At 49.8% G+C, this 27,789-nt stretch overlaps 2 protein-coding genes across 3 annotated transcripts in view; both read right to left on the minus strand.

The window, feature by feature from the left end:
• Positions 1-2,776, minus strand: part of VWCE (von Willebrand factor C and EGF domains) — a gene marked incomplete at both ends in the record, with an annotated part of 29,570 nt that extends 26,794 nt beyond the window's left edge. The window contains one exon of the mRNA XM_081239310.1: positions 2,667-2,776. Coding sequence (XP_081095436.1) covers positions 2,667-2,776 — 110 coding nt within the window. The remainder of the gene's footprint in view (positions 1-2,666) is intronic.
• A 3,858-nt stretch (positions 2,777-6,634) lies between these two features.
• DDB1 (damage specific DNA binding protein 1) overlaps positions 6,635-27,789 on the minus strand; it is a 32,177-nt gene continuing 11,022 nt past the window's right edge. The window contains exons 11-27 of one of the 2 annotated variants that reach the window (XM_081240361.1): positions 26,006-26,081; positions 25,802-25,910; positions 22,539-22,717; positions 22,279-22,442; positions 22,093-22,200; positions 21,725-21,932; positions 20,603-20,698; positions 20,383-20,494; positions 18,504-18,627; positions 18,031-18,195; positions 17,211-17,305; positions 11,047-11,217; positions 10,617-10,726; positions 10,217-10,386; positions 9,919-10,021; positions 8,039-8,162; positions 6,635-7,458 (exon numbers count right to left, since the gene is read on the minus strand). In XM_081240361.1, the coding sequence (XP_081096487.1) occupies positions 7,375-7,458; positions 8,039-8,162; positions 9,919-10,021; positions 10,217-10,386; positions 10,617-10,726; positions 11,047-11,217; positions 17,211-17,305; positions 18,031-18,195; positions 18,504-18,627; positions 20,383-20,494; positions 20,603-20,698; positions 21,725-21,932; positions 22,093-22,200; positions 22,279-22,442; positions 22,539-22,717; positions 25,802-25,910; positions 26,006-26,081 (2,198 nt within the window). In that variant the 3' untranslated portion in view covers positions 6,635-7,374. Of the gene's footprint in view, positions 7,459-8,038; positions 8,163-9,535; positions 9,579-9,903; positions 10,022-10,216; positions 10,387-10,616; positions 10,727-11,046; positions 11,218-17,210; positions 17,306-18,030; positions 18,196-18,503; positions 18,628-20,382; positions 20,495-20,602; positions 20,699-21,724; positions 21,933-22,092; positions 22,201-22,278; positions 22,443-22,538; positions 22,718-25,801; positions 25,911-26,005; positions 26,082-27,789 lie in introns of those variants that run through there. The other variant, XM_081240362.1, reaches the window with a different exon arrangement.

Consider the following 27,789-nt stretch of genomic DNA (forward strand, 5'->3'; position numbering starts at 1 on the left):
GGACAATGGGAAGTTTCCATAGAAAAATGCCTCAGACAGTCAGTCCCTTCTGGAGGCAGGACAAAGACAAAGGTATAAGGGAACAGATACTAGTTTCCTACAGATGCCTGCCACGTGGACACAGAGCAAAGAGGGTCTAAGAGCTGAGGATAGAAGACCGCAATGGATGAAGAGCCGCAGGGATGGCTACCTCAGGGCCTTTGCACTTGCAGTCCCCTCTGTCAGGAACGTTCTTCCCCAGAAACACACAGCTCCCCCACTCCTGTAAAAGGTCTCTCTGCTTATGTCACCTTCTCAGAGATGCCTACTTGTCCACCCTTACCTTGCTTTATTCTGCTTCATAACACTTACTTCCTGGGACATTAAATTACTTATTAGTTTGTTGATTTGTTCATTGCCTGGCTCCCCTACCACTCCCTGAGGACAGGGGCTTCATCTTTTTTCTTCAACTCCGCAGCAAGGGCAGTGCCTGGCACATCATAGGTGCTTAATAAATGGCTGTTGAGGGAAAGGTTGAGAAGGAAAGCCAACAGTAAAGAGAAAGGGGGGAGCTGGAGAGAAGTCATTCCCCAGGTGACATCTCTGGGATGGGGGAGGGGGCATCGGTGAGCTGCCCAAAGGAGTGAAGGGGAATCCAGTGTGCTCGAGGCTGGGTGAGGCAGTCCAGCCACGAACAAGCCACTTTCCCCACCCACCTTCAAGGGGCGGACAAGGAACCAGGTATAACAACATAGCGGGACAAGTGCCAGAACATTACAGGCTATGGAGGCCCAAGGAGCTCAGGGGAGGTTTCCTAGGCTGAGGCTGGAGAGAGAATAGGAGCAGCCGGTGAGAATGGAGGAATGTTGTACACAGGACTTGCATGTGCACGGGCCTGGAGGGGGACAGAGATGATGACTAGAACTGGTTCTGGGATGGGCTGGGCAGAGGATGATGAAGTCCAGCCTGGTTTGAACTGGGAATCCTGCTGCAAAAGAATAGGGACAAGAAAACCCTTCCCAGGGACTTCCGTGGTGGCACAGTGGTTAAGAATCCACCTGCCCATGCAGGGGACACGGGTTCGAGCCCTGGTCCAGGAAGATCCCTCATGCCACGGAGCAACCAAGCCTGTGGGCCACAACTACTGAGCCTGCGCTCTAGAGCCCACGTGCCACAACTACTAAGCCCACGTGCCACAACTACTGAAGCCTGAGCGCCTTGAGCCCGTGCTCCGCAACAAGAGAAGCCACCGCAATGAGAAGCCCGCGCACCGCAACGAAGAGTAGCCCCCGCTCACAACTAGAGAAAGCCCGTGCGCAGAAACAAAAACCCAACGCAGCCAAAAATAAATAAATTAATTTAAAAAAAAAAAAGAAAAAGAAAATCCTTCCCAACTGTGTTTTATAGAGCACCCACCCATGATGTGCCAGGCACGGCAGCAGGCACTGGGGACATGAATGGAAAGACCCAGTCTGCTCTGCGGGAGAACAATCTGTGTCAAAAGTGACAAATATTCTAGAAAGGGAAACTCAGGGCACATGGCAAAACAGAAACGTCTGCAGAAAACTGTCCCTGGAGCCTCCAAGAGCCTTTTCGCGCTCTGAGGTCATCACAGAAGAAGGGGCCCTGGAAGCGGGTGGGGGATGCAGCAGGGATGTCTCACCTGCTGCCCTCGCTGGAGCGATTAGGGCAGCAGCCTGGGAAGGAGAAGCCGGCAGCTCCTGTTCCTCAGATGGGGCTCTCAAAGGGAGACAGGGGTGCCACCAAAGCGGCAGATGGAAGGATTCCCGGGAGGCTGGTGGAGCCTCACCCTCAGGTGGGCAGGGGCCGAGCGCCCTCCAGAGCGCCCCAAGGAGCCTAGGGCTGGCGGTGACGGGGAGACAGGTGGCAGGCAGGAAGGCTCTGACACGCCGCGGAGCCGGGCCGATCTGAGCAGGAACTGGCGGTGGCTGCGGAACACACGTGCGAGTTGCGAGCCTGGCGGGGCCGCCCCCCCCCCCGCGCGCCCCCGAGGCCGTGGCCGCGGGCCAGGCCGCCCGCTGACACCGTGTTCCCTCGCTCGGAGCATCACGCACACACGCGCTCGGCCCGCGGCGGCCCGGCCTCCGCCGGGAGGAGACGCTAGGGGAGGGCGACATCAATCGGGAAAGCAAAGGGGCAAAACACCCAACCCCCGCCCGCGCGCACACACAGGCGGAAACCGAAACATAACCCAAAGAGACCCCGGCGGCTACAAGGTCCACGGCGTGCGCAGAGCCTGGACACAGGGAAAGCCCCCAGCCTCAGAGCGGCCAGAGCAGCGGGGCAGGCCTGGCACTGCCTAGGCAGAGCCACGGGCACGTTCGGGAGCGAAAGCCAGCCAGTCCGGAGACCAGGTGGCACGTCCCGGGGCCCCTTCGCCAGGGGTCAGGGCTCCACGGGACTCAGAGCGGCTCACCTAGCGCCTGGATCTCCGTTCCCCCCGCCAGATCCCAATTAGGACAGCCCCGGCCAGGGGCGCAGAACGGGCACCCGCCCAGAGCACAAGCTGCTGTCCCTTTGTCCGGACCTCCTGGGCTGCGCCCGCGCGCGGACAGTGGCCCAGGGGGGCGCCCCGACCCGCAGCTCCGGGACGCCCCTCCGCACCTCCCCGCACCGCGCCGGTAGCGCTCCCACGGAGGGGCAGGGGAGGGGCGCGGGGCTCTTACCTCTCGGCCCCAAAGTGCCCGGGCGTCTTCCTCCCGGTGTAGCCGCGGGCCGGGGTCCCCGGCAGCAGGATCGCGACGCAGGCGGCCCGGAGGAGCAGTCCGGCCCACATGACCGGCGGCGGCGGGTCCCCCCGGCTCGGCTAGGCTCCGGCGCCGAGCGCGGGGGAGGGGGCTGCCGGCCCTCGCCCCTCCTCCTGGCGCCGCGGGGAGCGAACCAGCGAGCCCCTAGCTGGCACGCGGAGCCGAGCAGGGGGGCTGGGGACGCCGAGAGGAGGGGCACGGGGCCGCGAGGAGACTCGGCGGACGGCTGGGCGGGGGGTCTCTGGCACCTCGGAACGAAACACACAAAAGGGAAAGGCGCCTGCCCGCCCGCTCGCCGGTGGCCATCAGGGGAGGCGCGGAGCCCGGGGCGGGGGCAAAGATCAGGGACCCCTGGGGGCGGGGTTTCGTCCTCGGCCCACACCCCCGGCCCGGGTTTGGGAGTCGGCTTCCTGCGAAGGGCTATGGGCGTCAGACTGAGGCCCGGGGAGGAAAGAGACTCCGAGAACAAGGCTGGAGCAGGAGGCTGCGCGCCCCGGGCATTGCTGGTCTAGGTGGATCCCAAGATGACTGTGTTGTACAAGGTGGGACGCTGGATCGTTTCGCTGCTGAGCACTTCTAGGCCGGCCCCCAGCCTGCCAACAGGTCTGCACCCTAACCCTGGGTGCGCCGGTCAGTGGGTCCACCTGCTCCCTGGTCAGGGGGCACTAGACAGTCTTGAACGCACAGATTCCTCTTTGTCCCCTTCTGCAGCTGCCTCAGGCCACAGTCAGAAATGGTAGGCAGGGAAGTGGTGAGCAGGTGGCAGATGAAAACCAGGATCATCCAGCTGGGAGAAAGCTGAAAGGTTGACTAAATTCTACCTTCAAGCTCTGTGCAGACTTCCCTAGCCGCCCAGACCCCATCAGTCCAGCTTTTGCTTAAACACTTACAGGGATGAAGACCTATCAAAAGGCAGCCCAATCCAATTTTGAATAACTCCGTTTGTTAGGAAGTGTCTTTTCTTCCCAGTTCCTTTGGTTCTACCTCTGCAGTTCCCACTGGGTACCCCAGCCTGTCACTGAGGTCCTTAACACCGGTGGCCACAAATGAACATGGTGCACCAACAGTGGTCTGGACTCTTGCCTCCCTCCTTCCAGATGCCATACTTCTACCAACACAGTCTAATATTACCGGCTTTTCTGGCAACCCCATGATGCTGTTAGTTCATAACGAAGTTTACAGTAAAGGGAAGCCTCAGATGCTTTTTGTTGTCCTGTCTTTTTGTTATTAAACACAAGCTACTAAGCCGATCTCCTGACCTGAACCTGTGTGGTTGAGTTTTTGCGGATGTTCGCTTTAGGGCTGTTATCTCACCTTGTTAGTTTTGACCCATCTAAGTAACACATTTTCAAAAAGTAGGTTGCCAAAATACTCTGTATCGTGAGATGAATGCTACTTCCATATTTATGTCCATTCTGAGTCCTAATGACCCTCAGGCCATCTTTCCTTTTTGTCTCAAACATCCAAAGGTGCACTTTCCCCCTCTGCCGCTCAGACTGCATTCCTCACTGTCACTTACAAAGTACTTCAATGCCCACCTTCAAGGTCCAGAGTCAGAAATCTAGCCCTGAACTAATTCAGTAGGGATAAACAAAGCCCTTCCTTCACTTGAGCCCGCAAAATCTATCGCACCACTGCCCTTATCCTTCCTACCTAGACTACCACTCAGTGTCAAATAGGTGCTCGTTCTTCCTGGCCCTAGAAGCTACCCACAAGTTCTTAACACTTTTACACAGGACAAGGTTCCTTTTACACACCTGTCACTCCTTGTGCCATCTCCTCTCACACTTCTGCACACCTCGGCTTTCTCCATTCTGAACTCGACTACTTTATGGTGCCCCAAGCCCTCCATATCTCACCCCTGTAACTCTGGCAGGCTTTGCTCCATATTGGTCAGTGGGCAGCTGCAATGACTGAGATGCAAGTTTGTGCTTAAAGAAAATCCTCATCTACCCTCAGGAGGAGGAGCTCAGGACATTTAAGACTAAATTCCTACCAGTGAATTTTGAAAGACACTTTCTAAACAGCCCCTGACATTTCTTTCATTTCCCGTTTCTTTGACCTTATGGCATTCACCTTGCTCCTCACATCAAGTTTGCGTCTTTAGTTTGGTTTTCACCATTTTCTGTTTTTCTTGTCTTTTGGTTTGCTTGCCCTTGAGGCTTCTCAAAGTTTGGACCCTGAGAGTCGCTCACTTAATATCATTCATCCTCAAGGACTAGTTTGGGCACTTATTAGTTCCTCAGTGTTTCCTCCCCAGTTCTGTGGCTTGTGGCTTCTCAGTTACAAAAGGGACCCTCCACCGAGGGCGGAGGATTCAAGTTGTTGTTGGCTGTAGAAAGAAGGCCTCTGGCTTGTGACCCTTCCAAATGGTCATGTGATGAGTCAGTGTTTCTATTATTCTCCCAAAGGTCCATTCGTGCAGAGGCCTGGAGTGAGGCGAGCTCATCAGTGCCTACATGGAAAGGAGCCATTCCAGCTGGCTGTAGCAAAGCTCCAAAGGCAACCTTTCACCCTGGGAGAGGTGATTAATGGTTTTAAGAGGGGATGTGGGAGAGTGGCAGTAGAACATCAGTTTCCAAAGGATTGCCGGAATTCAATCCGGAGTGGACATACCCAAGATTGTAGGAAACAAAAAACTGCAAGGACTCCAGTTTCCAAAGTCAAGACTGAAGCCACTGGTTAAGTAATAACCTTCTACTGAACGTAGCAGGTCTCCGTGGCTGAGGTCAGACCACTGAAAAGCATCAGAATAATAATCCCACCACGTTCTGTTTTTCTGACCTTGGCACCTTATAGTCAATCCTCCCATCTAGGATTAAATTTTCTAAATAATCACAATCTGGAGACCGTTGCTTGCCTGCCTCATTAAAGCTGGTCTCTGGCATGGGGGCAGGCCTTTTCAATTCAAACCATGACTTGAAGAATTCAAATCACAGTGTTGAGTTTCAAGTTCAAACTGTGGTTTTTGAGAGATGATTATTTTTTCCCCTAAGACCCTTATCCTCCACCCTCAGAAACCCCAGGAGAGTGAGGGGAAAAGAACGGTAAAGAAACACAAGGAATGCCTCCAGGGAAGGAAACTTACTCCGGAAGACCCCCAAAGCAGAGATGCTTCCTTGCTCTTTTCCTTTTAAGCTAGAATCTCTCAAAACCACAGTTTGAACTTGAAACCACAATTTTCCTGACACTGTATCAAAGGCTGGTCTTAAAGGAGCCAGCCAATATGCCTGGGATCAACCCTGCTCCACTGTTGGGACAGAGCAGCCTTTATTCCCACTGGATCACTGGTGGAAATATGGGCCCAGACACTCTGACCCACTGAGCTGAAAGAAGACAGGCTCTGTGTGCTGGATAGAAGGGTGAACCCCAAAATGTGCCCTACTCCTGTATTTTCAAACCTAAGGCACCAGAGGTTTACTCAATTAAACCAGAAGAAATAAAATCAGAATCCAAAGCCCATGTGGCAACAGGAAGCTGGGCAGTGCACGAGGAGCAGTGCCTGGGGGGCTAGTTGGCTGAATGTTCCATATGCAACTGGCTGTAAAATGACATAAGGAAAGGCAGGCCAAGCAACCCCCAGGCCCTGGACATTACTAACACAGGCACCTGGGAATCAAACGATGACTACAGAGTCAAGGGCAACCAAAGACCACTGAATTTCAAAACCCTGACATCCATCATCCTTGGGATCCCACCAAGAGCGATCACCTGACAAAGGAGATGTACAGATGACATTTTGCTACTTGAAAGGAATGTTCCAGCAGCAAGGACAAGCGACTGCTGCAGTGGCTGTGAAGGAGGGAATGGATCTTGCAGTAAACTGGGCACAGAGTGACTGAGATGCTGGAGAGCCGAGCAGGGGAAGAAAAGCAGAAACAAATGGATCCTTCTTCTTAGACTCTACTTTATTAGGTAAAACTCAGAAACTAACCACCAATTCATGTCCCCCCACCTCCTTCCCTCTGAAGAAGGCAGTTCCCCAGAGACAAAAAGGCTGTGGCTTAGAGATCATCCACCATCTGCAGGTTTTCTACTCAAGCAGCCCACTGTCTGGTGCTCAGCCCTCCAGACCAAAGCTCTCAGAGGCAACAGAAGAAAGCAAAGGAAGCTCTCATTTCAAAGACGACGAACCCCTCCCGCCCCTCCTCCCTGCTACCCACAACCTCCCCACACCCCCAACCTAAATAAAAAGATAGTGAGGACAATGCATGAGTGTGGGAGACAGACAGACAGACAGACAGACAGACAGACAGACACACACACACACACACACACACACACACACAGCTTCCTTTCAGCCAAAGAGCTGCAAAATTGCTCCCTGGAAGGAGGACAACTGGCGACACCAATCAAGGCTTGGTGGCCCAAGGTGATGGCTGGAATCATATGAGACCGGTAAAAATCCAGGGAGAAAATATTTCACCTTCAGCCCTTTCCCAGGTCTCCAGCGAACTGGTTTTAGTTCTACAAAATCCCTGTTTCCACACAGGTAGGCCGTGGGTTCTAGGGCAGCTGGCCTAGGGAAAGATTTCCCATGGCCAAGAGACAACGGCAGGGGAGGAGGAGGAGAGCAGGAGGGCAAAGGCTTCAGAGAGGGCCTGGGAAAGGGGATTCCTGCCCTCGGCTAATGGATCCGCGTTAACTCCTCCACAACCTTGATCAGGTCATCCGCAGTGGCTTCTCGCTTCATTCCACTGCCATCGTCATACTGCAACGAGGAAGGGGCAGGAGGAGAGGCTGTGAGGGTGCTCTCGCTCCCCTGGGGAAGGGGATGCCCACCACAAGGGAGGCACCCCATTCTACCACTGCCATGCAGGGAGGAAGGACTCACAGTCAGAAGCCCACACCTCTCCTTGGGGGTTCAGGTCAGCAAGGTCTGCTGACAGCAAAGCTGCCCGGAGCCTGCCACCCAGTATATACTTCCCCAGAGGCATCATGTCCAGTGGGCAATGCCCCAAACCCCAGCACCATGGAGACTTCTCTTCCCTACAGGATCCTGACCCTGCCCCCTTCCTACAGGTCTGCCAGAGATCCCAGACATGCCCAAATGTGCCCTCGTTGCTAAAGTTACAGTGTTTGGTGCCTGACGGGGGAACCCACGAGCCTCAGCTTTATCTCCTTGCCCTTGGACCCCACCTTCCCGCGTGGGTAGAAGAAAACTTGAAAAGGGCCGTTAGAACGTGGGGACCGAGGGAGGGAAGGCCCCGGAGTTCTGCCGGCCTCCTGGTATGCCCGGCCCTGCAAGGGACTTGAGAAACTGGCCCAGGGCTAAATCCTGAGCAGCTCACCTGCAGGTTTGCCACAACCTCCTGCATCTTGGGCCGGCTGATGTCCAGGAAACTCTCAATCAAGTCCCCATCGATGAAGCCTGTGGCTGGTTCTGTCTTCCGTTCAGTATGAAAGGATCTCCAGGTGGACGGGTGAGTTAAGGAAAGTGCCAATTATCTGGAAATAAGTACCCTTGCTATAAGTCACCCCCACCTCTGCACAAGACCACAATCTAAAACTATCATCAGGGCCTCCCTGGTGGCGCAGTGGTTGAGAGTCCGCCTGCCGATGCAGGGGATACGGGTTCGTGCCCCGGTCTGGGAGGATCCCATATGCCGCGGAGCGGCTGGGCCCGTGAGCCATGGCCTCTGCGCCTGCGCGTCCGGAGCCTAGGCTGCGCAACGGGAGAGGCCACAACAGTGAGAGGCCCGCATACCGCAAAAAGAAAAAAAAAATAAATAAAATAAAATAAAACTATCATCAGGATAAACAGGAAACAACATTTTCAACTAAAAATCACATGGCTTTTGGGACAGTTTTAGAATTTCAAAGACCTATAAGCTATTACCTCATCCAATGGTTCTTAACTGGAGTAACTGTCAAAATAACATTAAAAAAATACAAGGAATTCCCTGGTGGTCCAGTGGTTAGGACTCTACGCTTTCAATGCCATGGGCATGTGTTCGATCCCTGGTTGGGGAACTAAGATCCCACAAGCCGTGCAGCAAGGCCAAAACCAGTTTAAAAATAAAAAAATACAGATTAAAACAAAATACAGATAAGACTCTTAGTTCAGAGCCTGGACATGTATGGATGGGTTTTTTTTTGTTGTTTTTTTTTTTTACAAGTGCTCCATGTGAACTGGATGCTTCCCTGGGAAGAAAGAACCACTCTAAGTCTAGCCTTGACCTTCACAGATTAATAAACTGAGGCTCGGGACTTCCCTGGTGGCACAGTGGTTCAGAATCCTCCTGCCAACGCAGGGGACAAGGGTTCAAGCCCGGGTCCGGGAAGATCCCACATGCCGCGGAGCAACTAAGCCCGTGCGCCACAACTACTGAGCCTGTGCTCTAGAGCCCACGAGCCACAACTACTGAAGCCCACGTGCCTAGAGCCCATGCTCTGCAACGAGAAGCCACCGCAATGAGAAGCCCACACACCACAACAAAGAGTAGCCCCTGCTCGCCACAACTAGAGAAAGCCCGTGCACAGCAACGAAGACCCAATGCAGCCAAAAATAAACAAAGAAACAAACTGAGGCTCAGAAAGACAAGAGATGCGCCGAAAGTCCTGCGGGTTGTGGCAAAAACCAACCCTTCAGCCTCCCTCCTCCCTCACAGACTCATAGCGGGAGCCCCTCGCCCCTCCCGCCTCCCGCCTCCCTCGGGCTCCTTGTCTCTCTCCCATAATAAACAAACTTCCAGCAGTACTTGGATCCTAAGTGTCCCACGGGGGCTGATCCTTGGGCTTCTGGAGTTTGCACATTCTTTGCTTTTCCCCTCTTCTTCCGTTAGCCTCTCTAGTGAGGGTCCTCAGACACTACTGCCTCCAACAAGATCTCTGAAAGGACGTTCCGAAGTTGTGATCTAAACTTACGTTTGACAAGCAACACCAGAAAGGCCAGAGGCAGACACATTTCAGGAACAAAAATGCACATTTTCAAGATGAACCAGTGAAGCTGGGTGATAAGTACATGGGGATACACTACACTGTTCTCTCCACTATTGTGTGTTTGAAATTTTCCATAAGAAAAGGTTTTTTAAAAGCCTGTTCCCCACGGGTACCTAGTCAAGACATTCCCTAAACGGACAGCAGTTTCCAGAGGCTGCTTAGGGTAATGCAGCTCTCTGCCTGGGTCAGGACATGCTTCCTAGCAAGGGGGCACCTCTGGGAAGGATATAAGGAGTGTTCAATCTTGCCCACACTTTTGATGACTTTATTGAGTCGATTCTGCATGTCCAACAAGAGGTTGTACCAGCTCTCTGACAGTGAGGTCACCAGGCCTGAGGAAGCAAAGGGAACACGGAGCTGCAGAGCGGGCACTGCCCGCCAAGAGCAGCCCAGGCAGCAGCACGAGGAAGGACGAGCTGGCCACAGGCTCCTCCGCGAAACCCTGCTCTCCCTCGTCCCCCCAAACAGGAACGCTGCTCTCAGGAAGGAGGCGTGCACGGGGTGCGCCCCCCAGAGGTCACCCTTACCAATCATGCCGTTGACCGTGCCGAAGAGCACCGAGCCCTGGGTAGGGGTGGAGGTCTCGCCCAGATTCTGCATGACCAGGGAGCCGTGGCAAAAGACGTTGACAAACTCGCCCAAGTGGAAAAGCCCAACCTCCTGGAGGTGCTGCCGCTCCTCGTCGGTGGTGGCAGCGCTGCGAGGCAACGCGAGAAGCTCACTACCCAGACTTCTGTCCCCCCAACGGGGCCCCGACAAGGACTGCGTGCAGCGGACAGACTCCCCGGTGAGCGCCCCCTGCTCCACAGCAGAGGATCCTGCCTGTCTCATGGAAACCCTAACCCTCTGTGAAGAGGAGCACCGGAGCCTGAGAGAGGACCCAGCGTCCTCATTCCCCGCAGACCATACCCACAGCTGGTCACTCACCTATCCTTCTGACACACAAACAAGTTAAAGGCATTTTCAGCCCCCAGGAAATTGTCATCATCCAAGATTTCCACAGCACTCATCCAGTTGGGGTTAAAGTCTCGAGCAATCTTAAAAAAGACAAGGTACAAAAGGAAACACAATCAGCAGTTTGCATGGAAGCCACTGCTGGGACTTGGCCAAGAGCCTGCCCTGCCCCATGTTTAACAACCACCCCTTCAGAGAGATTCTCCCCACAGTCTGGCCAACTCAGCCCAGAAACGGAGCCTACTCAGAGCTCACGTTGGGGGTTTCTAAAAACACTTAACGGATGCAGAATGTAGGCTCCAGGGATGACATTTCTGCCCTCACTGGGCTTGATTATCCCTCACCACCAAGAAACACCCGCGGGGTCGCAGCTTAAGGGAGCAGTCTGCCCCCGCCCCACTACCTCTTCGAAGTTGCCCTCCATGGGCTTGTAGGCCAGCAGCAGCACCGAGCGCATCAGGTCGCCCACCAGGATGAAGTCGCCCTTGGTCTTCAGGTACAGGGCCATGATGTTGTTGTAGTGGTTGCACTCGGTGCGGAGCTCCTTCTCCGTCGTCCACTCGTAAAGCCGCACCTGGCACAGGCATTGCACTTCTGTCAACTCGAGGGGCCCGAACCCTCCTTAAGCCTCCAACTGCAGCACCATTTACCCGAGCGCAATGTGGGGTGTGAAGTGGTTTGGTGTGGAACTTGCATGAACGTTTTTAATTTCAGTATTATGTATTTATGAAAAATGAAAATAGAATGAGCCCATAAAACTAACAACACAAAGTTTTCCTTTATATAAGAAAATGAGTCAGGGTAAAGAAAATATTAAGTAAACAGTAACACAAGTAATACTATGCATGTAACAAGACATGGTTTTGTGACGAAGTCTGGTAACTGACCTACGGAAATTGCTCTGGAAAAAGAGGATCCATCTCCAATTTCCTGATCAGAAAGGAACAAGATCACCTCCCAACAAACGGCCTCTTCTAACCCCTTCTCAAAACTCACACATTCCTGGCACCTTTTGATGTGAACCCAATGAGCCAAGAAAATAGCATGGGAAAGTCCAACAGAAGCTAAAGGACTCTAAAGCACTAGAGTCTGTGGCCACCCCTCCACCCAAAGGGAAAAAAATACCCCTTTTTTCTTCTCCACTGCAGTGTTTCTTCAGTTACAACTACAGCTCCAAAAGAATGAAGATGCTTTAGAATCAGCAGATGGATGAACACTCAGCACAGCCCAGCCCTGGCAGACCCTTCAGGGTCCAGGCAGCCCCACCCATGGCCTCTGCACATGCAGACACTCTGGACAGAATATATTAAGCCACGATTTCTCAGGATGTGTCCAAAGGACCCTAGCTCCACAGGTATGCACTCCAAGAGTCATTCGTATCATTACAAGGGCTACCACACATCCATCGGCAGAGTGAAGGGAGCCCAGAACACCCCAGACTGGGGTAAGCCCAGCCTGGCTGGGCCTCCAGTCCTCCAAGAGTGGAGTAAAGTAGAGGCCAAGAACTCCACACGCTCCTGGGAACACACCCCACACGCCCCTCTTCATACTCCCAGCCTCCCTTTCTGCCGTGGAGATGGTCAGGACCAAGGTCAGACACCACCAAAATCCAAGACTCCCAGTCTGAACCCAACAGGTCCTAGATCCCCACTGTCCAATATGGTAGCCAGTAGCCACAGGGCGACAAATACCTGAAGTGTGGCAAGCCCAAACTGAGATGTGCTTTACGTGTAAACCACACATGAGATGTGGAAGTCTTGGTACGAAAAAAATGTAAAATTATCTCACTAATAACTTTTATATTGATTACAGGTTGAAATAATACTTTAGATGTACCGGGTTAAATAAAATACATTACTAAAATTCATTTCACCTACTTTGAACTTTTATCCATGTGGCTACTAGACAGTTTAAAACTATACACGTGGCTCCTGTATTTCTATTACACAGCAAGGGACGTCTTATAATCTGACCCCTCCCAATTCCTGCATCTGTTCACTGTACCCTCTGGAATACAGGGTCCCTAGTCACAGGCAGCCTCTGCTCTCTAGCCGATCCCCTGTCCGTCTAACTGAAACGCTGATCTTTCCGAAGGGCTCTGTGGCCCTCTCAACTTGGCTATGCTCTCTCCCACTGTCCCTCGGACCACTGGGACTACAGGGGGGACGCCTTCCAGGCGCCCTGCCTGCCTCCTACACACGCCAGCTCTCCAGTTCACGCCGCCAGACGACTACCCGCAGTCACATCGCCACCCCCACGCCGTCACTCTCCCCTAACATGACACCCCAGTAATCCTTGCTGACTTTAATATCCACAGAGAAGATCCTTCCAATACCCTCATCTCTGTCCTTTGCTGACCCCCCTCTTCCCCACCTATCTTCTCCATTCCTATGGTCACCCCTTAAGAGCCTGTCATTAAAAGTCACTACAGAATCTTCTGTCCCAGTTTCACTGCTTCTCAGATGCCCAGAGTCCATCACCACAATCCTTGTCTTACGGATTCTCCACTCCCTTGCCCCTCTCTCCCTCGATCATGCTCACCCAACAAAAACAGACTTTGGTAAAATTAGTTTTCAACTACAAGCTGAGGAAAACCCACCAACCAGCATGACTGGTCTCAGTTTAAATTCATACCTCCTCCACTCTCCTCAAAACTCTAATACCATGGGCTTCCCTGGTGGTGCAGTGGTTAAGAATCCACCTGCGATCGCAGGGGACACCAGTTCAAGCCCTGGTCCAGGAAGATCACACATGCTGTGGAGCAACTAAGCCCGTGCGCCACAACTGCTGAGCCTGAGCTCTAGAGCCCACGAGCCACAACTACTGAAGCCCGGACACCTAGAGCCCATGTTCCTCAACAAGAGAAGCCACCGCAATGAGAAGCCCGCACGCCGCAACGAAGAGTAGCCCTCGCTCGCCGCAACTAGAGAAAGCCCGCGCGTAGCAACGAAGATCCAACACAGCCAAAAATAAATAAATAAATAAATAAATAAATAAATAAAAACTCTAATACCTCCTCTTCCAGCCTTCCTCTCAGCTACTTCACAGAAGATGGACACAACCAAAGGAGGATTTCCACCTGCTTCCACCACCTGAAGCCAACACTGTGCATTAGAGCCCCCTTAGCTACTCAAAACATGGCTCCAGCAACTCTCCTTTAATGGACCCTTGCTATCAGCTAGAAATGTGCAGCAGTATCTCCTAACTTAAAAAATTAAAGGGCTTCCCTGGTGGCGCAGTGGTTGAGAGTCCGCCTGCAGATGCAGGGGACATGGGTTCGTGCCCCAGTCCGGGAAGATCCCACATGCCGCGGAGCAGCTGGGCCCGTGAGCCATGGCCGCTGAGCCTGCGCGTCCAGAGCCTGTGCTCCGCAATGGGACAGGCCACAATAGTGAGAGGTCCGTGTACCGCAAAAAAAAAAAAAATTAAATTAAAAACTCTCCTGTGCTGACATTCCTCTGTAGCTACCCCATTACTCTCTTCTTTACTGCAAAACTCCTGGAAAGGGTTTCCTGATCGTAGCTGTTCTCGCCTCCTTGTCCTGGTTGAACCCTCTCCAGTCAGGTTCCATCCCCACCACTCAACCAAAAGAGCTAAACCAATGGCCATTTCTCGATCCTTATGTTATCTGACCCACCAACAGCACTTGCAGTTTATCACCTCCCTCCTGCTTCAAATACTTTCTTTCCATGGCTTCCAGAACACTTTTCTTGGTTCCTCTCCTACTTCACTAGGCACCTCCTCTCTGTTTGGCTGAATCTTCCTTCTCGCCCCAACTTTGAAAGGCTGGCGGGCCCCAGGGCTCAGTCTTCAGATCTCTCCTCTACCCACTCTCAGCAGGTAGGTGATCTCAGGTGATCACCACTCTCAGCTTTACATGCCACCTAATAACTGCCACACTGGTATCTTCAGTCTGCTTCTTGCTAGAACCCATACCTCTCTCATCCACCTACCTACCTGACATCTCCACTGAGATGACTACTGAAACTTAGCATTTTCAAAACCAAACCTCTGGTTTCCCCACTGCAACATAAGAAAAAATATACATTTGGTCTCTGCCCCCCATTCCTGACATAAAGCTCCTAAAACCTTTGTAATTTCCTAATAGGAATGTTTTACACAGAGCTCCTAAATCCCTTGGAATTTCCTAGGTGATAGGAGTCTTTCGTTCTAATGATGCAATTCTTGGTGGTTCCTGGATAGCTACAGGATGGGGGCTGGTCACCAGAAAGACCAAGCCATGAACAGAAGCTTGGAACTTTCAGCACCACCCCCATTCTCCAGGGAAGAAAGAGAGGCTGGAGACTGAATTAATGATGGATCATACCTATATACAGAAGCCTCTATAAAAATCTCTAAACTATGGGGTTCAGAGAGCTCTTGGGTTGGTGAACACAGCCACATACTGGGAGGGGAGCGCATTCCAACTCCACGAAGACAGAAGTTCCTGCCCGCAGGATCCTTTTGGACCTTGCCCTACGTACCTCTCCATCTGGCTATTAATTGGTATCCTTTATAAAATCCTTTGTAATATGCCACTAAATATAAGTAAACATTTCAAATGAAATGTTGTAGTGGTTGCACCTGGTGCAACAAATTATCAAACCTAAGGGGGGGTGGGGAATTTGGGGAACCCCTGACTTTGTACCAAGTCAGACAGAAGTTTGGGGACCACTACTTAGGACTGGGGTTTGAAGTAAGGACAGTCTTGTGGGACTGAGCCCTTAAACCTGTGAGATCTGACACTAACTCTGGGTGGCTAATGTCAGAATTCAATTAAATTACAGGACGCCTGGTTGGAAAACTGGTTGGTATAGGGATTAAAAACCCCACATACGGTGTCAGAAGTGTTGTGAGGAAAGAAACAGTTTTCCTTTCCCCTCCAAACCTGCTCCACTCACAACCTCCCCCCATCAGTACAGAGCAACACCATCCTTGTTACTCAGGCCAAAACTCTTGGCCCTTTATTCCCTTCTCACGCCTCATCTTCAATCCATCACCAGAGCCCCTCAATACTAACATCTGCAGAATCCGACTACCCTTCACCTCCTCTATCAGCACCCTGCTCCCAGCAACCATCAACTGCTATCTGGATCATCACCAGAGCCTCCTAACTCATCTCACTGCCTCTACTCTTGGTCCCCTACGACCTTTTCCAGGATGCGCAATGAGCTTTTCGAAATATAACTACAGTCATGTCACTCATTCGCTCGAACCCTCTAGAGGTCTCCATCACCCTCAGAGTAAAACCCAAAGTCCTGACACACTCAGCCTATCAGGTTCCACAAGTGCTGGCCCTCCACTGCCTCTCGGACTTATCTCCCGGCACCCAGCAGTGCCCACCCATGCAGAGAGCAGGCTGGCCCCGGACTCCTGGCACTTGTCTTCTCCCAGACCAAGGCATGGCTTGCTCCCTCCCTTCCTTCGGGAACCTGCCCAAAAGCCACTGTATAAACAAGACCCTCCTGACCACATGACAAAACAGCGCCACCATGGGGCTTCCCTGGTGGCGCAGTGGTTGAGAATCTGCCTGCTAATGCAGGGGAACGGGTTCGAGCCCTGGTCCGGGAAGATCCCACATGCCACGGAGCAACTAAGCCCGTGCGCCACAGCTACTGAGCCTGCGCATCTGGAGCCTGTGCTCCACAACAGGAGGAGGCCGCGACAGTGAGAGGCCCGCGCACTGCGATGAAGAGTGGCCCCTGCTCGCCGCAACTAGAGAAAGCCCTCTCACAGAAACGAAGACCCAACACAGCCAAAAATAAATAAATAAATTTATTAAAAAAAACAAATAAGACAAAAAAACAGTGCCACCTCCCATGCTTGCTCTGGTACCCCTTCAGCTTTTTGTCCCATTTTTATTTCTCACCATGTATTTCTCATCGTCCTGGGTACACATATGGATTCTATTTGCTCACTGGCCCCAGAAGGCTAGCTCTTTGTCCATTTCGTCTACTGCTACATCCCAACTACCAAAACAGTGCCTGGTATACTGCAAGTGTTCAGTTAATATTTCTTGAATGAATGTCGATTTAAAGTATTTAAATGTCTCTCTATTCTTGATCTTCTCAGAACCTTTAATATGATAAGATGCACCGTGAAGCTTCTAAGAAGAGGATACAGGATACAGCAGTTCCCAAATGTATTTGACCATGAAACTCATTTTTTTTTGCAAGGGAGGAGGTGGGGTCATGCCAGAAGCAAAGTGGCATATTTCACAGGCCTAGTTATTTCAGGGACGTACTCAGGATAACGCGGTTTGGCTCATTTTGTTCCACAAAGATGAAATATTCTCGCGTCACAACACATTCTAAGCGCGGGGACCATAGCTCTTACCCCTTTCTCAATTCCCGCAGCGCTTAGGATGATATGATTGGGTTTCACATAACCAAATCTGCCGTCCGGTCCAACCCCAGCTCCCCACATTCCCAACCCCATCCTCCATACTCACTACTTTGTGATCCTTACAATCGTGACACACGTGCAGCTTCAGGAAATACAAGGGAAACGTGTTCTGTGGACAATGGTGTGAGGCCTAAGGCATGACACCAGTGGGAGGGGCCTCACCGTGCTGTTGATGCTGGCTAACAACTTCCCGTTAAATTCCACCATAGAGTACACAGCCCCTTTCACCTCCTTTTCAGCCACAGTCTGTAGTTTTCCTGGGGGAAAAAAGATACTCTTAAGTCTCCTTTATGAGCCCACACTTTAACTAATCAAAAGAATCCCATGCTTCCCCTCTGGCTCTAATTCCTGCCCCCAAGACCACTCATCTGAAAGCAGGAAATACAGAGTCAGTATACACTGGGGTTAACCACCACTGGAAGTGTGAACCCCAGATGTGCAGTGATTCTACACAGCATCCAGGATGTGTCTCCCACCCTGGGACTCCAGATCTCTCTCTCAAGATGGAGACCAAATTCCATCTCAGCCATCTAATCTGAGATTTCGGGGCTGACAGCTAGTCTTTAGAACCATCCTGAGTAGGGGAGATGGGAAAAGATGTAGAAATGAACTCAAAGTGCTGACGCTGGGAAGAGGACCTTAAAGGCTGAGCAGCCAAGTGGGAAACACACCTAGGACTCCTACTAGGATTCCTAACTCTCGTTCTGGTCGGCAGGTTCTCTTATTCATAGTTCACCTCTCCCCGTTTTTCCTTCCTTTCAAAGAGTAAAAAAGGAAGAAACACGTGCTAGATTTTATTTGTGCCTCTGCTCACATACTCCACAACTCATTCAGGTCATCAAGAGCTTAAGAGAAACATCATGAGTCTCACGTCACAGCAATTAACCCAAGTTCTTCTGCGTAACTGAGACTGAAACCTAAAAGAGTCCGCTTACTTTCCCAGTTCCAAATCTCTCAAAATCTGGAGACTGTGTCCGCTTACCATCTGAATACTGAAAGACCACAATACGACCCTGCTTGGGCTCCGCCTCTTCAGGGTACACCATGGCCGTGCCCACGATGAAGTACGTGTTGGGGTCTTTGCCCAACCTGCAGGAGACTAGGCTGAGGGCATACTCGTTCTGCAGGAACTGGTGGGCGTGGAGCACTAGAAGGGAGGAGAAGAGATGCGACTGGCTGACAACCCCCATGCAAGCACGCTTCTGTACTTCTGTGAGGCCCGCAGCTCAGCTCAGAGTAGATCTGCCTCCTGCTATTCCTGTCTCCTCACCAACCTATTCTGACCTGAGGAGGCCCAGCACTCTGGACTCATGGCCAACTCAGAGGCCCCACCCCTTTCTGCTCCTCCTAGGATGGTCTGCCAGTGTCTATCAAATTCTGTAATACAGCAGAGCCCAGAAGAGCCTAGCTTGGGGAGGACGTAGGTACAAAATGACAGAAAGAGCTCATGTGCACCTTCAAAGGTGTGCTGGTCAATGATAAGGAGGTTATGCACCTCCACCTCTTCTCCAAAGGAGGTCTCGTGAGGGGCTGTGCTGCTGGAGAACAGCTTGCTGGAGCTGACGCTGCTGGACAGGGCCTGGGAACAGAGAGAACACACATCACCCCTCTCAAAAGCAGAACGGGTGCTGGGAACAACAGTGTGAGCACCAGGCAGGATCAGGGAACAGTGGCTGAATCTGAACGAGGAAACCTTAAGGCTGGCCGCCTGCATGGAGCCTAAAGAACAGAGGGCTTCAAAGAGGACTCAGGGGGCTTCCCTGGTGGCGCAGTGGTTGAGAGTCTGCCTGCCGATGCAGGGGACGCGGGTTCGTGCCCCGGTCCGGGAGGATCCCACATGCTGCGGAGCGGCTGGGCCCGTGAGCCATGGCCACTGAGCCTGCGTGTCCGGAGCCTGTGCTCCGCAACGAGAGAGGCCATCAACAGTGAGAGACCCGCGTACCGCAAAAAAAAAAAAAAAAAAAAAAAGAGGACTCAGGGACCAAGGCTAAGGATCCAAATTCCATATGGTATTGACACAGCAATCCCAAACACCGCCAGAATCTAAGGGCATTAAAGAGCACTAAAACAGTGATGCTACGACAATCAAGAAAGCTAACGAGAAACTCAGGCCACCTATAAAGTGACAGGCTTCCACCTCTCTCAATGGGAGGAGCAGGAGAGCACTGCAAATAAAAAGAAAAATGTAAAGACCTTCTACTCTGGATTAAGGGAAGAAGCCACACCACAGATGTCTGCGAGCAAGGAAGGCAGAGAATACGTGGAATAAAACGATCAGCTAACATCTCCATTGGGTCTGTGATGTGAGGCTCCATATTGTCCCACTATTATCATTTTGCAGATGAGAAAACTGAAGTTGCCCAAGGTCACCCAGCTAGCAATAAACTTTGGAGTCAGTTCTGTCAGACTCCAAATCCCATGCTCTTACCTATTATACTGCACTGTTACCCATACCCTACACAAAGCACCCAAACTGATGTTAAGAGAAAAGGAATTATTCATCAGGCAAGGCTACCAAGTAGCAAAATCATCAACAGCCACGCTTACTCAAAGTTCTTCTCAAGCCTCTAATGAGGGGGCCAAATCCAGCTCACTGCCTGTTTTTATAAAGTTTTATTGGGGACTCCCCTGGTGGCGCAGTGGTTAAGACTCCGTGCTCCCAATGCAGGGGGCCTGGGTTTGATCCCTGGTCAGGGAACTAGATCCTACACGCAAGCCTCAACTAAGAAGCCCGCAAGCCACAACCAAAGGAGCCCTCAAACCGCAACTAAGGAGCCTGCCTGCCACAACTAAGACCCAGGGCAACCAAATAAATATATAAAATTTTTTTTTTTTAATAAAGTTTTGGGACTTCCCTCATGGCACCGTGGTTAAGAATCCGCCTGACAATGCAGGGGACATGGGTTTGATCCCTGGTCCGGGAAGATCCCACATGCCACGGAACAACTAAGCCCGTGCGCCACAACTACTGAGCCTGCGCTCTAGAGCCTGTGCTCCGCAACAAGAGAAGCCACCGCAATGAGAAGCCCGTGCGCCACAACGAAGAGTAGCCCCCGCTCACCTCAGCTAAAGAAAGCCCGCGCACAGCAATGAAGACCCAATGCAGCCAAAAATAAATCAATTTCAAAAAACTTTTCTTAAATAAATAATAAAGTTTTATTGGAACCCAGCTATGCCCACCTGTTGTCTATGGCTGCCTTTGTAATGGCAGACAGAGTTGAGTAGCTGTGACTGAGATCATAGGACCTGCAAAGCCAGAACTATTTACCAGCTGAGCCTTTACAGAACAGTTTGCTCCGCTCTCACACCATCGTTCTTTGTCCACTGCCCTCACCTGGGTGCTGGCGCTGGGCCTCAGAGCAGTTGTGCCCCCACTCGTGTCCTGGACTTCAATACGGCTGGAGAGGACCCCGAAGCACTGGGACACCTCCTGGTAGCAGATCTTCCTGTAGAACAAGTACAGAGCAACAGGGCCCCCTCAGGAGAAGTCTGAGGCGCTCCACACCAACCCCCAGGGCACCCCTGACCCCGCAGCTCCCCTACCCTGCCCTCACCTAGGAGATTCGTAGAGGGGAACCGTACGAATGTGCAGCTTCTGTATCTCGTCAATGGTGCCAATGGTGAGGGTGCTGTTGTTGGCCAGTGCCAGGCTGGAAAGAAGGTTCTGGGTTTAGACTGAGGAGACCCAAGGAAGAAAAGGATTCTACGAGGCAACTCCATAAGGGGAAGGAAAACAAGGCAGAATTACACTAGCTTACCCCAGGGTAGTGGTTCTCAACTATGACTCTATGCTAAAACACACCTGGGGAACATGCCTGGTCCTGCTCCTGAGACTTTCCTATTTAATTGGTCTGGTTGGGCCTAGGCTGAGATTTTTAACAGCTAACTATTTAATACTAAAGCATTCGAATATAGAGCAACGATGCTCAAACTATCAAACCATGCTGGCATCAGAATCAGCTGGGAGGCTTGTTAAACTAGACTGCTGGGCCCAACCCTGGAGTTCCTGATTCAGTGGATCTGTGGGTGAGGCCTGATAATTTACATTTCTAATGCGTTCCCAGGTAGTGCTGTGGCTGCCATGAGGGGCCACACTTTGAGAATCACTGCTCCAGGGGAATACATAAAGATCTCTGCATCAGGGGTTCTGAAACTTGACTAATCATTTGAATTGCCTAAAAGGTTTTCTAAAAATATAGATTCAGATCTAGGGCTCAACCCTAGATCCACTAAATCAAACCCTAAGAAGGATTCAAAAACAATTCTGTACATTTAAAAAGGGTTCCAGGGCTTCCCTGGTGGCGCAGTGGTTGAGAGTCCGCCTGCCGATGCAGGGGACATGGGTTCGTGCCTCTGTCCGGGAAGATCCCACGTGCCACGGAGCGGCTGGGCCCGTGAGCCATGGCCGCTGAGCCTGTGAGTCCGGAGCCTGTGCTCCGCAACGGGAGAGGCCACAACGGTGAGAGGCCCGTGTAACGCAAAAAAAAAAAAAAAAAAAAAAAGGGTTCCAAGGTGTTTCTACTGCATAACCAAGATTTGCAAACCTCTGCTCTATACTTCCCATCTCAGCTGTTCACTGACTTTGTCATTAGGAAAAGGCTGGAGGGGAGGGTCTGAGGAAAACAACACGATGTCCTCACTCCTGGCTCTTGCTGAGGAAAGAAAAAGAGGCTCACCTGTCAGGGTAGCCATCTGAGTTGAGGGGACACATGTAGTTCACCTCCTTGAGGTTGACATTGGAGAAGACCAATTTGTGGTTGCTGCTGTAGATGACAGTGGGGCGGTCAGAGCAAGCAAAGACGTTGGTGGTAGAAAGAGAACGGAAAGTCCTCAATACGGTGGGCTGGGTGCCCAGAGTCACCTTCTTACGGTCGCTCAACAGGCCTACAGAAAGAACGGCATCCAGAGAAAAAAGGAAAGAAACGAAACAGGACACACAGCTGGATTGTGAAGCTTCAAAAGCAGCACCCTGAGGCTAAGAACTCTGCCAACGTCAATACTCCAGATTTTCCGAAGAGCCCCTCACTCGAGGTGCTAGTCTCACCTGTCTCAATGCTGAGCCCGAAGTAGAAAAGCGCCCCATCTCCCAAGGCACAAAGGAGGTAGTGGCTACTCTCAAAGGTGGTCATCAGGATAGAACGAGGAATGATCTCTGTGGGAAAGAGGTACATTAAGTTCTTGTGCCAAATTCTGATTCTGATCCCAACCCAGGTCCTTAAAAGAAACACACCTCCACCGAGCATCTCTTTGTGCAGTAGCTCGAAAGAGGGCAGCTTCGCGATTCGGGCTGAGATGTCTGTCCAGAGACCAATAGCACAGAGAGGGGACATTCCACTGCTGTCCCCTAAAGGGGTGATGTCCAAGCAGGCCACTTCGTGTTCCATCTCTGTGTGGCTGAACAAGGAAGAATATGGCAGAGGAAGGAATCCAAGGATCCAAGAAGTCCCAGAGAACAGGGAGGGCAAGAAGAGCAGACAGAGAAGCACACACCTGATCTGTCGGAGCTCCTGAGGATGGATCTGCAGGTAGTAGAGGGCCCTTCCCACAGCTACCACTACCTGGCTGCTATTGCACGAGGCCACACTGACGTTCTTGCCCTGAGGCTCCTTCCACTCACTGACGAGAGCTTTGGGGTCTTGAGAGACCAACCTCACAGATGCTGAAGTGATCTAGAGAAAGAAGAGCAGTGTCTCCAAGCCCCTGCAGGGATCTATACAGGGGTGAGAAGGTGGTAAATGCTGCCCTGGTGGAGCCCTAAGAATAAGCTCCTCTGCCATATAGATTTACTTTTCCAAAGTGCTTCCATGATTAATTACATAAAGATGTCATTTTTAGCTGAAGCCCTGAAGAAGACTGGCTTCAAGCAGCTTACAGGTTATATACCTACAGGCAGAAAAAGAGAAGGCCTGTTTCACTCTGTGTAAGGCCTGGGTAACACACCCTATGGAAAGGTGTCGATGGAGTAAGACCTGCAACTACAAGTCTAGCTGTTTTTCTCAACCCAAAAATCAGACCTCTAAAATATCCAAGTTCTGGGAATTCCCCGGTGGTCCAGTGGCTAGGACTCCGCGCTTTCACTGCTGAGGGCGCGGGTTCAATCCCTGGTCAGGGAACTAAGATCCTGCAAGCCACGCAGCACAGCCAAAAGAAATAAAATAAAATAAAAAAAATATCCAAAATATACAAGTTCTTTACTATGTATGAATACATTTTATACATTTATTTCATCACTGACATAAAACAAAAAGCAGGTTGATAACACTATTATGTATCAATACACCTTACTTATCAAAATTGAGTTTCTACTTAAAGAGGAAAGCCCTTTAGAATTATAAACACTATGGGGGATGCAGAAACACTACAAGCTATTATTCATACTAATGAACTACAATGGGATTACACAGTACTTCAAAGGGTTATTAGTCTTTCCATTTGGTAAAGAAGCCCATCATTGTAGAGAAAGTGGCGGGGGGTGGGTGGTGGTGGGATGAACTGGGAGATTGGGATTGACATATATACAATAATATGTATAAAATAGATAACTAATAAGAACCTGCTGTATAAAAAAATAAATAATAAAATTCAAAAAAAAAGACATCACTATGAAGTTAAAGACAAGCCTCAAAAAAAAAGTACATGAGAAGGCACATTTAGAGGGTTAGAAAGAAAGTTAGAAAAGAGGGAAGTGGACAGAAGCTCAGGAGGGACACATCTCAAGAAAGAGGCAGCAGCTACTGGAATGTGCGCCCAATATAGTAGGAGGGGTCATATCGGGCAGCCTGCAGTGAAGACAGGAGAAGGAAGACAGCCAGTGTAGACAGACTTTTTTGATTCCAGAATCTAGATGAAGACGGAGATGGGGCAATAGCTGGAGGGAAGTTCTGGGGTCTACAAGTTATTTTTTTAAGGCCAGCAAGGTCTACGTGTAATTCAAAGCTAGAGGAGCCAAAGGGGGAGGGGTGGTTGTCTTCAAGCCCCAGTGCAGGGTCTAGAGGACCAAGGACAGGGTGTGATGCCGAGCCGAGGCTGCAGGATCACAGCTCTGGGAAAGGAAAGGCTACAGTTTGGCAGAACTCTGGTTTCATACACAGAAAATGTGGTCCTTTTGATGGCTGAACAAAGGTGTTTCAGAAGCTTCAATGGGGAAGACTAAAGATTTTAATAAAAAACCTAATACTGCCCTTGAAAAAAAAAGAGAAGAAACCCATCATTAGTAATAATTGGGCTGGTATAAAATAGGAAATCAGCTTTTGAAGGTTCTGGTCTAGTGTAAATTACAAAACCAGGGCAGCAGCATAATTCTGAAAATCAAAAAAAAAAAAAAAAAAAAACCCAAAAAACAGGAAAGCCCTTTAACAACAGATAAGTGAGTTGGGGCCAGTATTCAGGCCACCAGTTAGAAAACACTGACAAAGCGATGAGTCAGTAACTGGGCACTTCCCACATTTGTTCAACAAACTGACAGAAGCTTCCCTCTGGTTTTTACCAAACCCATCACTGCCTGTTGCCTAAAAGGAAGACCAAGAGGATAAAAAGATAGAGACAGTTCAATAGTCCTCAGGCTCTCAAGTGCTATACCTGCCACAGGCAAATCACTGCCTCTGCTCAGTGTGGAGAACGGCTCAAAAGGTGAGGAGGGTGTGCAAAAAACCAAGAGCATCATGGTCACTCCAAACTGAAAAAGACTGCCAGGCGTTGAGAGGTGCGAAGAAATCAGGCTCTCACAGCTAACAAAAGTGCCAAAAGGCTATATGCCCCCCATATCACAGAAAGATTTAACATAAGGATCTGAACAGAGTTAGAACTCTGGTTATAATAATTAGTACCTTGAAAGTGCTGCCAAAAGTCATATATGGATGGTAGCCTATGACTAGTTTTTTTTCTTCTTTGTGCTTTTCAGTATTCTCCGAATAAGTATATACTACTATTATAACACAGGGAAAAAATGTGTCTCAGAAGACAGGAGATAATTAGTGTGAAAACAATATCCCCCTGCCCACCCCCCAAAAAATATATATATAATGATCCCATCCATAAAAGAAAATGTGAATAAACACAATATACAGTCATCCCTCAGTATCTGCAGGGGACTGGTTCCAGAATCCCCCAGCCGATACCAAAATCCGCAGATGCTCAAGTCCCTTATATAAAATGGAACAATAATTGCTTATAAGCTACTCACATCCTTAAGTGTCCTTTAAATCATCTCTAGATTCATTATAATACCTAATAAAATGTAAATGCTATGTAAATAATTGTAAATACAGTGTAAATGATACATAAATAGCTGCTGGTGCACAGCAAATTCAAGTTTTGCTTTTGAACTTTCTGAAGTTTTTTTTCCCCATTTTTTTCGGCCATGCCACTTGGCTTGCAGGATCTCAGTTCCCTAACCAGGGATGGAAGTGAAAATGCCAAGTCCTAACCACTGGACCACCAGGGAATTCCCACCCCAAATATTTCTGATCCACGGTTGGTTGAGTCCGCGTATTACGAAACCCGCAGATACAAAGGGCCGACCGTATATACATTTGCAAAGAAAAATTAAAGCTAAAAGGAACAACTCCAAAGTTAAAAGAGTTAATTAAGTTGCTCTCAGTAGTGGGTGATCAGGTAATTTCAATTTTTTCCCTAGCCTTTTTACATTACTTTTAGAGCCATAAAAATTGACTTCAAAAATCCGGTAGTGCTCTGTACTGCACTCCAGGTCAAATTCAAGTGTAAACGAGGCCCGCCCTCTTCTCTGTTACTACCTGGATGAGTTGTTGATGAGCCACGTTGCCACAGAAGAAAGTCTGCTGATCGTCCACAAATCCCATCAGTTCGGTTTCTTCCACTTCCTCTCCGTTTAACATGAGAACTCTGCAGCAGAATGGAAGGCCAGGGTCAGCCAGACCAGCTGCCCCCCCTTGCAACCTTCACATGAGCACCTGGAGCTGGCACCAGACTCATCTTACCTTGTCTGGCCCACAAAAGAGAGCACCAAAGTGTCATCAGTCTCTCGATTAGGATCAGACCGCAGGGGCCATAAGCCTGGAACAAAGATCAAAGATTAAGAGGCACAGCACAGACCAACACTCGGCTCCCACAATCTAAGGAAGGAGCAGCCTAACCCCACGGGAAGAGCAAGAAATTTGGCGTCAGTCCTGAGATGAGATACCCACTCTGTTCCTCCCTGGCTTTAAGACTCTGAAGAAGTTAGATATTTTTAAAGCTGTTTGAGCCTGGTATTTTTAAGTTTTTCATTTGATTTTGGACGGGATAATTCATTTCCATGACTCAAAGTCAAAATTTGTTTTTTATTTTTTAATTTTTTTAAATTTATTTTATTTTTGGCTGTGTTGGGTCTTCGTTGCTGCACACGGGCTTTCTCTAGTTGTGTCGAGCGGGGGCTACTCTGTTGCGGTGCGTGGGCTTCTCACTGCAGTGGCTTCTCTTGTTGCGGAGCTTGGGCTCTAGGTGCACAGGCTTCAGTAGTTGTGGCACATGGGCTCAGTAGTTGTGGCACAGGGGCTCAGTAGTTATGGCTCGCGGGCTCTAGAGCGCGGGCTCTAGAGCGCAGGCTCAGTAGTTGTGGTACATGGGTTTAGTTGCTCCATGGCATGTGGAATCTTTCCGGACCAGGGCTCGAACCTGTGTCCCCTGTATTGGCAGGCAGATTCTTAAGCACTGAACCACCAGGGAAGTCCCAAAATTTATTTTTTAAATATTTAACACAGAAGTCTCACCCCTATACCTCTCCTTCCAACCTAGCCCCCAAATAAGTAAACAATAATAGTTTATCCTTCCAATTCTTTTTAATTTAGGAAAATAGGTAAACACTGTGTTGCAAGCCAATATATACAATAGCCTATCACAAACTGTCTGCACCTTGTTTTTTCATCTAATATATGCCTGGGCCTTTATCATAACAGAATAGTTCCTTGTTTTTGACATCTGCACAGTATTTAATTGTATGGATGTAACAGTTTATTAGTTAGTTCCCACTGACGGACCCTTTTTCAGTATATTGCCACAATATACAACGCCACGATGAGTAATCTTGTATTTATGTCACTTTATACATATAAAGGTCTATGGGCTAGATGCCCAGAATTGGGCTTGTGGGGCAAATCACTAGGTGCAGTTGTAGTTTCCGTACACATTTTCAGTGAGCACGCTCATTTTCTCACAGCCTCACCAACACAAAGTGTTGTCAAACTTCGATTTTGGCATCTGGTAAAGTATTGTATCGCTATTTTGTTTTGATTCGCACTTCTCTTATTATAAGTTAGGCTTGTTACCTGTCCATCCATGTACTTTGCTAATTTGGGGGCAGGAAATTTTGTGGTCTTTCTAGAAATTTTTTATGAATTGAGAGAGATTAGGCCCTTGCCTATAAGATGAACTACAAATGTTTTTATCCAATTTGCCATTTCTTCTTACTTAGCTTACAGTGTTTTATTTTTGCCATGCAGAAGTGTTTTATTTTTATGCTGATAATTTATTAATCTTTCTTTATGGCTTCTGTACTTTTGAGTCATTGTTTGACTATCCTCACTCCAAAATTAGAAAGGAATTCACCACCTTTTTCTTTTAGCTTTTTTATGGCTTCATTTTTTTACATTAAGTCTTTGATCCATTTAGATTCTAGCAAGGTAGACACTGCACAGTATGGATCCAAATTTATCTTTTCCCAAATGACTCCAGTTATCCCAACACCATTTATTCAAAAGAATTATCTTTACCTCACTGACCTGAG

The sequence above is a fragment of the Mesoplodon bidens genome, assembly GCF_964165515.1.
Source record: "Mesoplodon bidens genome assembly, chromosome: 7".
In the NCBI taxonomy this organism is placed as follows: domain Eukaryota; kingdom Metazoa; phylum Chordata; class Mammalia; order Artiodactyla; family Ziphiidae; genus Mesoplodon; species Mesoplodon bidens.